This window comes from Podarcis filfolensis, assembly GCF_964270895.1.
Source record: "Podarcis filfolensis genome assembly, chromosome: 3".
In the NCBI taxonomy this organism is placed as follows: domain Eukaryota; kingdom Metazoa; phylum Chordata; class Lepidosauria; order Squamata; family Lacertidae; genus Podarcis; species Podarcis filfolensis.
Genome location: NC_139606.1, coordinates 25,314,016 through 25,331,124, shown reverse-complemented (window position 1 = coordinate 25,331,124; position 17,109 = coordinate 25,314,016). Strand labels below are relative to the sequence as shown.

Below are 17,109 nucleotides of genomic sequence, written 5' to 3'. Positions count from 1 at the left end.
CTGATTCTGCTAACAGTGATTTTAGAATGGCCCATTCTGGAGGTGGAGGGGAGGAGAAATCCCATCTTAATGGATAAAAAGCTGGTGCTGAGAAAGAAATATTAAGGAATGAATCAATACTGCAGGCTCTGAAATTGTTCTGTTCCTACTGGGGAAGGGGGGTCCCTGGAACGGAGCCTAATATTGATTGAGAAGCCATGTATAATTTATAGAATTTTATATAAATAGAGTGTATCTGAAGGTCACCTGCTATCTGACTCTCTCCGGTTGAATGAAAGTTATTCCTCTGGTACACACACACACACACACACACACACACACACTCATTTTAGCTACAGTTTTGCATGTGTCTTGGGGAAATTTGTAGGGTGACAAAACAACTTTAAAGAATTCAGACCCTCCAAGTGTCCCTATTTTCCAGGGACAGTCCTGGATTTACAGAAGACATCCCTGTTCCTGATTTCATCGTAGAATGTCCCACTTTTTCTTAGGATGTCCTATTTTCATCGGAGAAATGTTGAGTGGTATGGAGTTATGCAACCCCCGAGCCAAGGAGATAAGTAACTATACAACCTTTAGAAGACATTTGAAGGCAGCCCTGTATAGGGAAGATTTTGAATGTTTCATGTTTTATTACATTTTTATGTATGTTGTAATCTACCCAGAGTGGCTGAAGCAACACAGTCAAATGATGATGATGATGATGATGATTTTTTATGGAATAGGATGTCCCTCTTTTAGTCAGAGAAATGTCGGAGGGTATAAGAGTTACCTGTCTATGAGAGTTTTATGGGGCTGTTAGAACATATTTTTAGGAATATGGGAGCCTAAAAAAGGGACATGATGGGAGCACAATTCTGAAAGTGCCCTAATTGGTGCTTCTAAGCCATGCCTACTCCTAAACCTGAATTGGTTCCCTATGGGGCACCAAATGCTTCCCATAAGTTCTGATTGCCCTGTCAATAAAAAATGAATGGGACTATGGCTTCACTGAAATGCCTTAAGTGGGGGAACGACTTACTATTTGAACCAGTGGTAGGTCTGAAGTGTTGTCAGCTTCAGTTAATCTTCCCCATTGACCGTTAAGTCCAGTTATGGCCGACTTTGGGGTTGCAGCGCTCATCTCGCTTTATTGGCCGAGGGAGCCGGCGTACAGCTTCCGGGTCATGTGGCCAGCATGACTAAGCCGCTTCTGGCGAACCAGAGCAGCGCACGGAAACACCGTTTACCTTCCCACCGGAGTGGTACCTATTTATCTACTTGCACTTTGGCATACTTTTGAACTGCTAGGTTCCCCACTTACCAGCAAACAAGGACAGAGAACACGGAGCAAGACCTTGTTCTATGAAATGACTAAGGAAAAGTCACTACTTCATGAGTTTGCCTCTGGATTCAAAGCTTTGCGTTTCCCTCCATCATTCCTAAGATTTTGCTAAGGATCTCATGTGGACTTCAGAGCATGGAATTAACAAAATGAATTCCACATCAAAGCTTCATGAACTGTGTGTAACCTATTAGCAGTTCCCTTGCTTCTAGTCTTGTGCAACCTCCATTGTACTCAAATAGTGTGGAGGAAAGATGCTGATCACCAAAGGATTTGAGGGGATTTATTGATGACTTCTAGTGCTATGGAGATGTCTTGTTAGCACTGTGAATTGGTGCCTGAAAGTAATATCGGGCTACATGATGGCTAAAAAAGTACATCTTAATTCATAGATGAGCTCCTGGTCCAGAAGGAGATTTACCACTGATTCAATCTGTTTTGAATGGGGGATGTATTTTCCTTGAAGAATCGGGGTGCCACTGGATTTGACTTTATACCTGGATAAACAGGTGATGGCCAGGAGTGCCTTTGGCCAGTTAAGCCTGATGCAGTAGCTGTTCCTGAGAAGGTTGGATCTGACCAATGGACCCAGGTAGGATTATGGCAAAGCATTCTACCGGGGGGATTATATTTGAAGAGTCTTGAGGAGTTTATAGGAGCTGCAATCTGGACCAAAATGGATGAATACTTGCCTTTGGGTGATGTTGCAGCGATTCTGCAACAGCCGCACTGGTTACCAGTTTGCTTGGGGCACAATTCAAAGTGTTGGCGATTTACCTTTTCAACTAAAGCTTTCAATAGCTTGGGCCCAGGATCAGAGGAAGTCCTGTCGCAGGGTGGAGGCACAGCCTCTGGGTGGGACAAGAGAGGCCTCAGCAGCTGTGCCCATATAATAGAAGTACTGTTGGCACTCTTACCCCATTTTGGGGCAGAGGCTCTGTGCCCTTAACAGCTGTGGCATGCAAAAATTCAGCAGGCACAGCTTTTCTAGCATGGAGGTGTATAACAATAGGAAAAGCTGTGCTACACCTGCCAGATATTTATTATGTGTCTCTGAAAGGCAGAGAACCTGCCAACATAATGGAGGGTGGGAGAGAGATATGTCAATCTATTATTATTTTAATATCACACAGCACCCCAAAACAGCATAGGAAGCAGTCTTCAATTTCCCTTTGGGCTTTTAGGATTTGGCACGGCAATTATTTTTTAACCTACTTAGCTTCTGCAGCTTTACCACAAGTAAAACATGATTATTTCTGCGTCATCTTTAAAGAGCCAGTGCAGAAACATTTTTTTTTTTTAAGTCCAAAGCACGTTGCTTCTGAGGCAAACTGATGGAATGTGTAGATGACGTGAGGCATTTTCAGAAGGAGCAGCCCCAAGGAGCCACAATTTAAGAAGGATGTTGACAAGCTGGATTGTGTGCAGAGGAGGGCAACCAAGAAGATCAAGGGTCTGGAAAGCCATCCTTACAAGGAGCCCTTGAAGGAGCTGGGTATGTTTAGCCTGGAAAAGCGGAGATATGATAACCATCTTCAATAACCTCAGTGGCATATGAAAGAGGGAACTAGCTTGTTTTCTCCTGCTCCAGAGGGTAGGGCTCGAACCAATGGCTTCAAGTTACAAGAAAGAGGATTCCGACTGAACATACAGAAAAATCTTCTGGCAGTAAGAGCTGTTTGACAGTGGAACGGTCTCCCTTGGGAGGCTGCGGATTCTCCTTCCTTGGGAGGTTTTTACACAGAGGCTGGATGCCCATCTGTCCTGGATGCTTTAGCTGAGGTTCCTGCATTGCAGGGGGTTGGACTAGATGACCCTTGGTGTCCCTTTCAATGCTAAGATTCTGGAAAATGCAGCTGTCCCATATGGAGATTGAGCCTGCAACCTCAGCGTGATCAGCATCAGTCAGGGCCAGATTTAGGTTTGATGAGGCCCTAAGCTACTGAAGGTAATGGGGCCCTTTATATGTCCAGCTGTCCTTTGTCAGCAACAAATTGTCACTGTTTTTGTGTTGAATATATGCTATATGGTAATTTATGGACCTAATATGTATCTAATGCCATTTGCACATAACAAAATACAGTGGTACCTCGGTTTACGAACTTAATCCATTCCGGAAGTCCGTTCTTAAACTGAAACCGTTCTTAAACTGAGGCACACTTTCCCTAATAAGGCTTCCCACCACTAGCTACCTTCAACTGTTTGGATTCCATTCTTAGACCGAGATAAAGTTTGCAAACCGGGACACTACTTCCGGTTTTGCGGAGTTCATAAACCAAATAGTTTGTAAACAGGACTGTTCTTAAACCGAGGTACCACTGTATGTATTTTATCAAAGTAATTGTTGAACTGAAATACAATTAAGAAGCATATTAATAGTGAAATACAATTAAGAAGTAGTATATTTGGGGGGGGGCGAAGAGAGTGGGGCCCTAAGCTATAGCTCAGGCATAGGCAAACACCAGCCCTCCAGATGTTTTGGAACTACAATTCCCATCATCCCTAGCTAACAGGACCAGTGGTCAGGGATGATGGGAACTGTAGTCTCAAAAAAACATATGGAGGGCCAGAGTTTGCCTATGCCTGAGCTATAGCTTGTTTAGCTTATACATAAATCCGGCACTGTCTCTAACCAACTGAGCCAAAGCTTCTCCGCTTAAATTTATCATGGTGTTTTTTAAAAAGTGCAACTCCACCTGCTAATAGGGGCTCCCCTAACTTTCCTCCCCACCCGTTGGAGAGGAAACTTGCTGGGACGAAACAGCCCAGGGATGCTGCGGGGAGGTGACCGATGGGTTTCCACGCCTAAAATGGAGGATTTTTAGTCTGTTTGTTTTTTTGCTCCATCTGCTTGCAGGAACAGCGGCCGAGTTGGCCGCGCAAGTGCGTGCGTGCGCCTGGCCTGTTCTCCTCCCCAGCTCCGTCTATGGGCGACTCTTGACAGCTTCCCGCACAGCTGTACAAAAGAGAGCAATTATAGGCGCGTCACGTGGGCAATGTAAGGAATGCGATGGGAGGCGGGAGGGAGCGGAGGGCGGCTCTTCCCAACTCTCTCCCTGCGCGTTTGTGGCGCTTTCCCTCGCCAGCGACAGAGAGGGTGGGGGGGAAAGACAAAAAAGAAAGACTGGCAGCCGTGGAAGCCAACGGGAGAGCCGCGACTGCTGCCTGCTCCCTCCAATCACGGGGAAGCTGGGGCTCCCAGCTTTGAAGGCTGGGTATCCTGTGTGTGGATGGATGAGCTGGGAAATGCTGTATCCATATTCCGGGCGCGCGCGCCTCTGCGAAGGGGCGTCCGAGTTGGCACCCGCTAAGTGAGGTAAGGAGAAGGAGGCGGCAGGCAGCGCTTGGCTCCCTCTCTCTCCCCGGCCTGAGGCGCAGAAAGAAACGCTGGAAAGGTGAAAAAAATAAAAAGGGGGGGTGTTTTTTGTCGTCGAAGCAAAGCAGGAGTCGAAGGGGCAGGGCTTTCGAAGCTTTGCCTGAGAGGCTCTTTGTGTGCGCCTTTGGGCATCTCGGCGGAGAGGGCTTCTTCGCGCGCCCTGGGGAGGAGGAAGAAGAAAAAGGGCTCGTGTAAGTGCAGTGACGGGTCCGGACTCCGAAGCGCTGCTGCGGTGCAACTGCTGCCTCCTTGGCAGGCAGGTGCCCCCATGCCCCATCCCTCCAAAAAAAAAAGAACCCTGCATCTTGCTGCTGTTTCCTTGCCAGCGAGAAAAGTTGGAAGGCTTGTTTGTATTGGAGGAGAAGCCTCTCCACCCTGCTCCCTTTCCCTCCCTCTCTCACCCCACCCCTCTTTGGGATCCCCCCACGGAGAGTAGTGATTCATAAGCTGCGAGTGGGTGTGGAGCTTTCTTCTGGATTCAGAAACCGGTGGTGTCATGGCCCAAAAATGCCTATATGCGCACTGCACAGATGCAAAGCGCTTCGTGGCTTTTTTGTTGGCTCAGCAGGTCTGCGAAGAAATGGACTTGGAGGAGAGAGACGCTGTTAGCTAACTGTTGGGATTTTATTTATTTATTTTTAAGTATAAATGTTGGTTTGATGCTATGAAGCCTTAAATAAATGGAAGGGAATCATGCAATATACTGAGAGCTTGGAATAATTGGGACTGGAATAGACTGTGCATAAGGAGCATTTAGTAAATTAGGATGATATTCAATTAAGTTTTACTCGGAGTAGACCCATTGAAATTAATGAGCATGACTAAGTTAGGCCCATTAATTTCAGTGGGTCTACTCTGATTGAAACTTGAATACCACCCATAGGATTTTGTGATATTTCTACTGAGTATGCATAATTAATAATATGTTAAAGTATATGAAAATTGATATTTAAAAGTATCTGCATTGCCTATATTACTCAGACAGGGAAGTTTTACAAGGCATGCATTAGAAACTTTTAAAATGTTTTCTGAGGTTTGATACAAGATAGATGACTTACAATGCTATAAGATGTTTATGTAAACTGACACAAACAAAATAACTTCAAAAAAAGAGTCAGGGAGAAAGCAATTAATTTTCTTGAATTAAATCTGTGGATTTTAATTTCATACACACTTCTCTGGTTGCAATCCAGTCGAGAGTTAGGTGTACTGAATTCCATTGAAATAAGTTTAAGTGTATTTAACTATGCCAGATTGTGGCCCAAGTCTTACTAAAATCAAGACATGCATATAGCTTGTAGAATGTTTATATATAAGTAAGTCCCATTTAACAAAGTGTATCAGCATTGAGTAAACCTGCCTAAGATAGGATTAATACACACCTAACTGGAATGCTCTGCAGCATAGCAGTACCAATGTAAGGTGCAAGAACTAAATCAAGACACTGTGTTTCTGTCAATTGTGCAACTTTAACCAGTTTGTGTCTGCAGAGATGATTAAAGATTGCTTTGTAGTCTGCAGAAAAAGCTGCTGGCTATAGCATCCTGAAACATGAACTACAGGCATCACCTTAATGGTTGGATAACTTGGTACATGTTGAATTTTAAAATTTTTTTTTTAATGATGGAAGCTGATTTATAGAGTACTTCCTCTTAAAAGGCATCCTACAAATGCTATAAAATTAATTAATTTATTTCCACTGGTCACTCACCTGTGTCTAGTATAAACTGCCAAGTCTGCACAAGAAGATCCTCACTTTGATTGCACAGAGAAAATGGGTCACCTCATTCATTCATTCATTGGGCCTGTTTCATTAACTTACTGTGTCTCCCTGAACTGTAAGGTAAAGCTAAAGGGATCCCTGACCATTAGGTCCAGTCGTGGCCGACTCTGGGGTTGCGGCGCTCATCTCGCTTTATTGGCCGAGGGAGCTGGCGTACAGCTTCCGGGTCATGTGGCCAGCATGACTAAGCCGCTTCTGGCGAACCAGAGCAGCGCACGGAAACGCCGTTTACCTTCCCGCTGGAGCGGTACCTATTTATCTACTTGCACTTTGACGTGCTTTCAAGCTGCTAGGTTGGCAGGAGCAGGGACCGAGCAACAGGAGCTCACCCCATCATGGGGATTCAAACCGCCGACCCTCTGATTGGCAAGCCCTAGGCTCTGTGGTTTAACCCACAGCGCCATCCACGTCCCTTTTCTCTGAACTGTACTAATATGCTAAACCAGGATTACCAGAAGCTTGCTGCTACTTTGGTCTTTTCTGTAGGAGCTTGTTATTGAAGTCCTGTGGCAGCAGTACTAAGAATTTTCCTTCTCATTTCAAGATGTTGGTTTGGTAAAACAGATTATTAAGTGACTCCCAGAGAGGTGTCTTCTGATCTACATGAATCTGAGGGTTCACGATCCTTTTCTTCTGATCTGCAGTGTGGAGTTAATTTTAAAACTGAAGAAGGAGACCATGCTGTCTTATATATTTTGTTCAATCTTCTCTCTCAACATACATTATTTCTGTTTTGCTAGGGACTACAGTACAGTCGCGGGTGGCGCTGTGGGTTAAACCACAGAGCCCAGGACTTGCTGATCAGAAGGTCGGCGGTTCGAATCCCCATGACGGGGTGAGCTCCCGTTGCTCTGTCCCAGCTCCTGCCAACCTAGCAGTTCGAAAGCATGTCAAAGTGCAAGTAGATAAATAGGTACCGCTCCGGTGGGAAGGTAAACGGCGTTTCTGTGCGCTGCTCTGGTTCGCCAGAAGCCGCTTAGTCCTGCTGGCCACATCACCCGGAAGCTGTACGCCGGCTCCCTTGGCCAATAAAGCGAGATGAGCGCCGCAACCCCAGAGTCGGCCACAACTGGATCTAATGGTCAGGGGTACCTTTACCTTACACTATAGTCAAAGTAAATATATTCATTAGCCTTGCTATGTTCCCCCCACTAAGACCTCCTTCTAACAGCCATAAATGACGTGTTCTTTACTGAATTGAGGCTAAGAGCACCAGGACTCTATTTGCCCAGTGTACATTCTTTAACCTTTCGTGAAGCTAGCAGCTCGATCCTAGGTGTGCTTATTCAGTTGAGTTTGATATGTTGGCAGCTGACTTGCACTTAAAATACTCATGTGGGCAATTTATTCACATGAGCAGTAATGCCAGAGTTGCAGAAGTTGTGATTTTTCCTTTCACGGGAGCAAATAGAGTTACGATATGTGACCTTGATGTTGCATTGCTCTCTACTTCTCTTTAACTGCCGGTATAGGATAAGAACCAACTTGCAGAAGTAATGTCTCTGATTTTAATGAATTTACTATGAAGTGTGTGCCGTACTATAGCCATAGCTGACGGGAGCCAGTTGCATCACCATTGACTGCGATCAGAAAAAAGATGCTTGAAAAGGTGACAAAGTGACAACTGATGAATAATCTGTTCGGCGACATTCCCCCCCCCCCCAATATTTACCCATCACTTGGCACACTAAGCAGTAACTGATGACCCTGAGACATAAAGATTTATATTCAGGGTGGGGGTGGGGAAGTCTGCTTGCCCTAACTATAGAGAAGTGTGTTTTGATTACTTAGCCATTCCATTTGAAATCTTGATGCAAATAACTTTAGGAAATGAATGCATGCAAGGTCAATTTGAGAAGAACTACAAAAAACCACTCAGGCTTTTCTCCAGAATACAGTGGTACCTCGGGTTAAGTACTTAATTCGTTCCGGAGGTCCGTTCTTAACCTGAAACTGTTCTTAACCTGAAGCACCACTTTAGCTAATGGGGCCTCCTGCTGCCGCTGCGCCGCCAAAGCACAATTTCTGTTCTCATCCTGAAGCAAAATTCTTAACCCGAAGTACTATTTCTGGGTTAGCGGAGTCTGTAACCTGAAGTGTATGTAACCTGAAGCATATGTAACCCGAGGTACCACTGTATAGCTGATCTAGTTGTTTCTTTCAAACTAATATGACCTACATTGCCTTAAAAAGAAGGTGCTGTACCGTCAACAGATACTATTAATAGGTACCTTGCCATATATTGTAATAATAATGCAACTGTAAAACACTGCTACAAATACATTGGCTGCATTAAGACTTCATGCTGAACCATAATTAAGCATTATGTGAGTGAGTCTTTGGCATCCAAGCTACACACATCCGTACACACACACACACACACACACACACACACACCTGTGCTATGGTACAAGTGCAAGGAAGATCAGGAGCTTCGGCCTCCATTTTCAGTTTGTTGTGATTTGTAATGTGATGGGATGCTATGATTCTATACATGACTGTGGCCTGATGGGAAGTCTTGCTTCTAAGCTTCGCTTCTGCACATGATGCTGCACAAACCGTTCTAATACTAAGACATTCACTCATCACCTTAGAATGTTCAGTTCACATTGAGTTCAGGAAAAACATTGTGCTTTGACCTGTTCTTAATGCATAGTTGATCACATCTACGGAACGTGATTATTATGCTCTTTTAAGTTTCCTATATCAATCATTAGTAATTGTTTTAAGTCTTACTATATTAATCATTAGTTATAATTTAATTAGGAGGTTTTCATGCCTGTCTAGTTCTGTGCTCCCTTTCCCAGCCTTTAATCTATCGGTGATTAATGCCTATATGCAACCCTTTGCTTTGTACTTGTGTTAACCAATCAGCAACAATCACGTATGTGGCAATGCTGTAATATTCAATAAAAGGGATTCCCAGAGACTTGCTCGGGAGATGCCTCCCAGATGACACTCGCTACCTGTCTGTCGTTATTTCAACCCAACAGTAATGTGTAAATGTGAAGAGACTGTAGTTAATCTTACCTGTGGTTTAGGGATTGCCACCCCCAAACCTGGTGTCTTTCAGATCTTTCGGGCAACCACTCCAGCCATTCCTAACCATTTTTTTGTGCTGGCCAGATGGGACAGATGGGAGTTGGGAGAGCACCAAACCTCCATCTGGAGGACACCAAGCTGGCTCTGCTCTGCTTCAGATAAATAAAATATTTCAGGAAGTCCCAATATGCTAATCCCATTTGCTTCCATAGTTCCTTTGGGGAACGGGACGTACCTGTCAGCGTCCATAATCTTTCCTACATAATTGCCTGTTATAATTTAGGAAAATCAGTCTTTTGTTTTGAGATAAAAAATTACAAACCTTGAATTTCATTATCTCAGTGAAATCCAAGGTTTGTAATACAAGCTGAGCTGAGTTAAAATGATGTATTCAGCATTCCCCTGTAAGCAGCAGAGAGAACCTTCCATCTGGGTCACTTGTCCCTCTGTTTAACTGCTTGGCTGAGTATACTGCCACTGGCATGTTGTGGGTAAAGTGTAGAGACTTGATATATATTTTTGGAGGCTAGATTTACCCGGATGGAGTAAATTAGTTGTGCACCATCCAACATGTTTGCTCAGTGTGATTTAGTAGAAGCCTGTAGACCTAGTGGTTTTGGAAAGGCAGCCAAGGTTGCTTAAAGGGCCATGAGGAGTTTGATAGAAGTGTAACTAATCCCCTGGGCTCTTTGGGAAGCTACAGAAAGGCGTATTCCAGTGTGTAGAAGGAAGGTACAGAGTCTGAGGCAGCTGCAGGACAGAGCCTGGGTTCGATAACTTCCATGGCTCTTGAGAACTGTGGAAAGAGTTGCAGCTCAACAAGTGGCAATTTGTAAGTGGGTGGTAGGTGCTTTCAGACATGGGGAGGTTTTGGTGGGGAGTAATGTAAATGACTTGCAGGCTGAGATCTTTTGAGAGGCATTGCTAGAGTTACAGGGATGTTCGTGGCTAAGCCTTAGACATGGCAACTGTGAATGATGATATCTACAGTATGGCTCTTGTGCCATAGAATATGTGAGGAGCTGAATTATATGGGCCTGAAGTCTGAGTTTGTGGGTTTGGGATATGTGCTAGATAATGGGTAGGCAAACTAAGGCCCGTGGGCCGGATCTGGCCCAGTCGCCTTCTCAATCCAGCCCACGGATGGTCTGGGAATCAGCATGTTTTTACATGACTAGAATGTGTCCTTTTATTTAAAATGCATGTCTGGGTTATTTGTGGGGCATAGGAATTCGTTCATCCCCCCCCCAAAAAATAATGTAGTCCGGCCCCCACAAGGTCTGAGGGACAGTGGACCGGCCCCCTGCTGAAAAGGTTTGCTGACCCCTGTCTAGATCTATGGGACTGCATGAATCTTAAGATGTATGTATGGGGGGGGGGAGCAGGTGGGAGGAACTTCCTTGTGCTGTAAGAATTTTTTTAAAAAATAAATAAATTATTGCACTGGACTCACTGAAGTCCCTTTGTTGGGGCTCACAGTTTCCCTTATAACACACACACTCTCCTGAATATTTTCACATAAGGGTCCCTTACAGTGCACTATCTCTCGCCTGAATATTTCTACAATTTAAACAAAAGGCATATTGATTTTGAAAGGGATTAGTCATGTTACCAGAAAATGCTTTGCAGGGTTGGGCTGGAATAGTTGGGAATAAATGTCACAGCATACAGTTTCTGTGTGAAGACAGAGGGGTGATAACCATGGAAGCCAATGATCTTAATATCTTGTAAAGTTTAAAAAGAAATGGAGGTGGGAGATGAAGGCCATATCACTGATAGTAGAAATACTGAAGTTCAAAGTACTTCGTGTAGGTTATTGATAACCCTTGATAGTACTCTGCAGTACCATCCACCCAGTGTGAGAAGAATAGAAATTTTCAAATAAGTAAACAGTAATCTTGTGTTTATGTGGTGGGGATGTTGCGACTGAACTGGGGATTTCACAGTCTGTGCTGTGCACATTAACAAGGATGTTTGATCAGTTCACTCCGGATCAGTGTAAGAGCAGTGTTTGAGTAGCAAGAAACAGATTGAAGCATAGAGTTGGATTTTGTTAACCTGCTTTGCTAGCAGCAGCTAACAAAATAACTCATGCTAGTTCAATGAGATAGTTCCCTCTCTTCTCCCCTCCCATGCACCCCACACCACCTAAATCTGCTCTAGGAGGTTGGGAGAACCCCCAGAATAATGCATGGGGGGTTGCTAATTTGACTGTTCCATCCTGTCTGGCAAGCAGAAATGTTTGCACTGATGGAACGGTCAAATCAGCACAACAAAGTAATACTGGAGAGTATTAAATTGAATGACTATGTCAGCCACTAGGTTTCCCCATATTTTTTTAAAAAAATATGAGCTTATTTAAAACAAAGCTGACTTAAACCATGTGTGGGCTTGTAGCATGCCTTCCATTACATGTCATCTTGAAAACAATTCCTATTGACTTCAGCGGGATTTATTCTCATGTTGGCCCGGTATAGGACAACAGCCTTATTCAACGTATTCTTGGGGATTTGTAAGAAATACTTGCCTTTATAGAATGAACAAATGTGAATAATGCAAAGTTGAAGTACGCAGCCACAGAAATGTCTGCATATTAGCATAATGCTTTATCCTTCGTAGCATCGATAGAAAGGCTTTGGGAAGCAGTGAGTAGTTTCGACACAGTGGTTCGAACCTAGGGTGACTGCACAAGCAACACTGTCTTCCATAGAACAGAGGTTCTATGTTTAGAGAAAAATGTTGCAGTTATTTGGTGTATTGTACAAAGCGTTTGCTTCTTGAGGCAAACATCTGGGTATTATGGTAACGTTCAAGGTTATGTTCTGCTTTCTGTTTCTTACTTATGGTAGGAAAAAAGAGCCTTTGAACTATTTTCTAGAGTGATAAAGATTTTTCATGAGCAATTTGTAATAAATAGAAAAACCTTAGCAGAGATATAGCAATGTCCATTATAATTGGCGTACGCTGAAGTTCAGGTGGTAACAGATCACTTATTCCAAAGTATAAGAATAAAGTCTAATGTAGTATGAACTATGAAATGGGTGAGTTCATATCATGTACTTGCCATATTATGGATGGGATATTTAGGATATTTTTCATAACAGGAACTCCTTCAATTGCTGTATTTTTTAAAGTGGATTTGAAGTGCCCAGATCCATCTGAAGCAGTCATGCAGTTTGTGTAAAATAGATATATATTCACAGGTTTGTCTTAAGTTGCACTAGACATTGCATAATCATTAAAATGCAGCAGTTCTGTTTCTAGCATGTAACTATTGAAATAATTGTGCTGCCATCTTTATTTGAACAGCTTGGTGCTTTTCCATGGTAAACCATGCTCAAAACAGTTCACAACATCAAAAAAGTTTATGTAAGTTTGCAACAGAATTTAAATAGATCAATAGGGTAATGCAAGCATCTCATATTAATCACTTTATAATAAAATTAAACAGCCCACTGATAATTTTACATGATCTAACAATAAAAATGCAAGAACGTAATCAAGATAACAGCAAAAAGTTATGGATCTTCAAAACTAGACATTGACATTAGCACCAACCCGTAAACAATACCCCTTCCTGTTGGCCTATAGGTACCTTAAAGAGCAGAAGCAGCCTCTGTAAAATAGGGTAAGGAGATGGAATGGAAGAAATTGGAAGCAACTGCACCATAGGACTTTGACAGCTGGAAAGCTGTGACTGGTAGGATAAAAAAATGCCACAGAAATTTCAACTTGCAAAGCACACAATAGAAAGCAAGGAGGAAAAAGGATGTGTGCAGTTTTATATACAGTGGTACCTCAGGTTAAGTACTTCCAGACGTCTGTTCTTAACCTGAATCTGTTCTTAACCTGAAGCACCACTTTAGCTAATGGGGCCTCCTGCTGCTGCCACACCGCTGGAGCACGATTTCTGTTCTCATCCTGAAGCTAAGTTCTTAACCTGAGGTAATATTTCTGGGTTAGCAGAGTCTGTAACCTGAAGTGTATGTAACCTGAAGTGTATGTAACCTGAAGTGTATGTAACCCGAGGTACCACTCTAGATTGCTTTAGATCCCTTTTTAAATTAAATTTTAAATTTTAAATTAAAGTGATTTTTTTTAAAAAAATACTTAAATGAAATAAATATTATTAAACCCTTAACGCATCTCCTTGTATGTTAAGTGGAACTTATTCCCAGGTAAGCATGTACAGTGGTGCCTCTGGTTAGGAACTTAATTCGTTCTGGAGGTCCGTTCTTAAGCTGAAACCATTCTTATCCTGAGGCGCGCTTTTGCTAATGGCGCCTCTGGCACGCGACTTCCGCTCACATCCTGGGGCAAAGTGCGCAACCAGGAGAAACTACTTCCGGATTAGCGGAGCTCATTATCCGAAGCGTGCGTAACCGGAAGCGTGCATAACCAGCAGCGGGAGGCCCCATTAGCTAAAGTCGTACTTCAGGTTAAGAACAGTTTCAGGTTAAGAACGGACCTCTGGAAAGAATTAAGTTCTTAACCCGAGGTACCACTGTAATGTGTATTGCCGGTGAAGTATCAAACCACACGAGCCACTGTGCCATTTTATGTGACTTTAAAAAAAAACTGGCGACTGAGCACTTTTCTCTCCAGATTTGTAAGAGTGTTGCAAAAATTAGTGCGGTTGGATGGAACTTATTGTCTGCCTTTGCAGAGAGGCATCTGAACACCCTTGCAATATGGAACAAGTGGTTCTTTATTTTCAATGTATTCAACTTTGAAGATGTTTAATAAAAAAAAACCTCCGCTGTGAACTTCAGCTGTGCATATCCTATTAGAAAGAAATAATAGTCAAAAGGAAAACATTTAATATGAGCCATCTGTGGTGCAAATGCAAAAGTAAAACAGAGTTGCTCATTAGATCTTAATAATAATAATTAATAATGATTTTAATATTTATACTCCGCCCATCTGGCTGGGTTTCCCCAGCCACTCTGGGTGGCTTACAGCATATCTATAAATATAATAAGAACATCAAATGTTAAAAGCCTCCTGATACAGGGCTGCCTTCAGTTGTCTTCTAAAGACATCAACACTTCAGCGAAGTTGCATTGTTGCATAAGAATTATGTACACATAATACTTCTCTCCACAAGTTGGTCACTGCTGAGTAGGGTAATCTGTGTACACATAGGCCTGGTTTTCATGTAACATTAAATCATGGTTTAAATAAACCCTTAGTTAATAATAAATCAAGATTTAGTGTTGCATGTGAATCCAGGCCAGTGACTTAACCATGGTTCATTAACTATGGTTTTAGCAAAAATAAGCCATGGTTTGTTGTTGGCTTACTTGCCTTAACTATGGTTTAACATTGCTTGTGTTAATGTGCAAAGATCACACACATGAATTTGAAATGCCATCTGTACATGTAAGCAGTAAGCTGTAGAAAGCCATTATGGCTTTCTGACGTGAACATAAATACACCAAAACAGACTTCACTGTGCATACTTTTCCCCTACATGAAAATAGCATGTGAAGTGGCCTGTTTTAATGTGGCATCATGCTATATGTCTTGCTTTGAAAGGGAGGTTCTTTTTCTTACGTCCTATTCACATATGTGATTCTTAGCACACACAGCCAGAAAGAGCTTTTTTGGGCAAAGTAATGAAAGAAGTGTTGACGCTACTCTGAAGGGTTCTTGTATGCTCTGGTCTTCTCCCTACAAGGAACTTGGAGAGAAATAATTGAAGACTTGCCCAGTCGTCTTGTTTATAATTGAAAACAGTCTGGTAGCAAGCTGCACCACTAAAAGGCCTTTACTACTAAAATAACATGCAAATACAGAGCAAGCGAACTATAGACTTATGGTAGACGTGTGATACTTGTGAGTCCCCTCATTTTTTTTAGAGAGAGAAAGAGATGCATTTGCTAAAACGTGCAGATCACATTCTCTTAATTGCACATGGAGGGTTAAGGGGAGGGTTCAGTGCTGATGTTTAGTGGTTGCCAATGAGCTGAGGTGGTATTGGGCACTACCATGCTGCATTTGTGCAGAGGCCTCTAAGCAAGTGGCGCCATTCAGTAACATCTATGCCAGTATAAACAACTGGAGGTCTCCCAGCAACTGCAGCCAACTTGTACCTGCACTATGAAACTCTTCCTATCCGGTAGTATTGAGGCAGGAGAGCTGGAATCCCTTGCTCAACTTCAGCCGCTTAGAGTACAGATCTTTGTGTTAGCTCAGTGTTTCTCAACCTGTGCATCCCCAGCTGTTTTTGGACTACAAGTCCCATCATTCCTAGCCAGTGGTCAGGGATGATGGGAGTTGTAGTCCAACAACATCCGGGGACCCACAGGTTGAGAACTGCTGTGTTGCATCTGACAAACAGGAAATTTCAATAATATTAATACCTGTTTGTTCTTTTAAAAATGTTTTTCTGCAGGATCATTTATTGTGTGTTTTCAGAAGGAACCACAATAGACAGAGTACACAAAAGCATGGACACAGAAGGATTCCCTCCACCGCCACCACCTGAAGGTAAAAAGAAAGAGAGAAAATCACAATGTTTGCATTGTATTTTAAAAGCCATCTGCTTGAACTGATTGCGTGCCTGCCTGTTCTTTTCACATTTTCACCTGCATTAACTTTCTGCTGCACAATCCCCTCAATGAATGCATAGGCATAAGGGCCTGCTCATAGCATGTGTTTTGAATATGATGAGATTCCACCAAGTGACTTCCTTCAATGACGCGAGCCTTTAGAGTTGAAGCACTTCTTCTAAAATGGTTTCCCCATTTGTTATGAATTATGCTGTGCTTGGAATTCAGTTCCTGTTATGGAATGTAACAGGGGATTGGGTGTGTGTGTGCGCGCTAAATGCCGAAAGGTTACATATGTGAATGTGCAGTTTTGTGATGACAAGAATGCAGCCAACCTATTTTCTGAAATGGAGTTGATATTTTGCAAACACACCCATTCATACTGATTACTTAAGGTATTGCGGTTCAAACATATGTGCTGAGAGGGAACCAGAGAAAGGAATACATGTGTGATAGATGCAGAATTAGGTGAAACATTTTTTTTTAAAAAAACATTTATCAGGATATTTGTAAACAGTCAACTCATTTAAAAATATTGAGGTAGTGCACAATTAGTGGCGCTGTGGGTTAAACCACAGAGCCTAGGAGTTGCCGATCAGAAGGTCGGCAGTTCGAATCCCCACAACGGGGTGAGCTCCCGTTGCTCGGTCCCTGCTCCTGCCCACCTAGCAGTTCGAAAGCACATCAAAGTGCAAGTAGATAAATAGGTACCGCTCCGGCAGGAAGGTAAACGGCGTTTCCATGCGCTGCTCTGGTTCGCCAGAAGCGGCTTAGTCATGCTGGCCACATGACCCGGAAGCTGTACGCCGGCTCCCTCGGCCAAGAAAGCGAGATGAGCGCCACCACCCCAGATTTGGTCACAACCGGACCTAATGGTCAGGGGTCCCTTTACCTTTACCTTTATAACACCGTGTTAATTGGATGTTTCATTCTTGTTTCATTCCAATCCATTGTCTTGAAGTTGCTAGCCACTTCAAGGGCTTAGGAATGAAGCATACTAGATTACCTACCTCCCAGAATAATTGTGAAT

At 43.0% G+C, this 17,109-nt stretch overlaps 1 protein-coding gene across 7 annotated transcripts in view; it reads left to right on the top strand.

Annotated features, from left to right (window-relative positions):
- Positions 1–4,326: 4,326 nt before the first annotated feature.
- The window catches only part of ARHGEF10 (Rho guanine nucleotide exchange factor 10), a 93,556-nt gene continuing 80,773 nt past the window's right edge, over positions 4,327–17,109 (top strand). For 3 of the 7 annotated variants that reach the window (XM_083607063.1, XM_083607061.1, XM_083607058.1), the window contains exons 1-2: positions 4,327–4,640; positions 15,923–16,017. In XM_083607063.1, the coding sequence (XP_083463189.1) occupies positions 15,978–16,017 (40 nt within the window). In that variant the 5' untranslated portion in view covers positions 4,327–4,640; positions 15,923–15,977. Of the gene's footprint in view, positions 4,720–12,708; positions 12,729–15,922; positions 16,018–17,109 lie in introns of those variants that run through there. The other 4 variants (XM_083607062.1, XM_083607059.1, XM_083607064.1 and 1 more) reach the window with 4 other exon arrangements.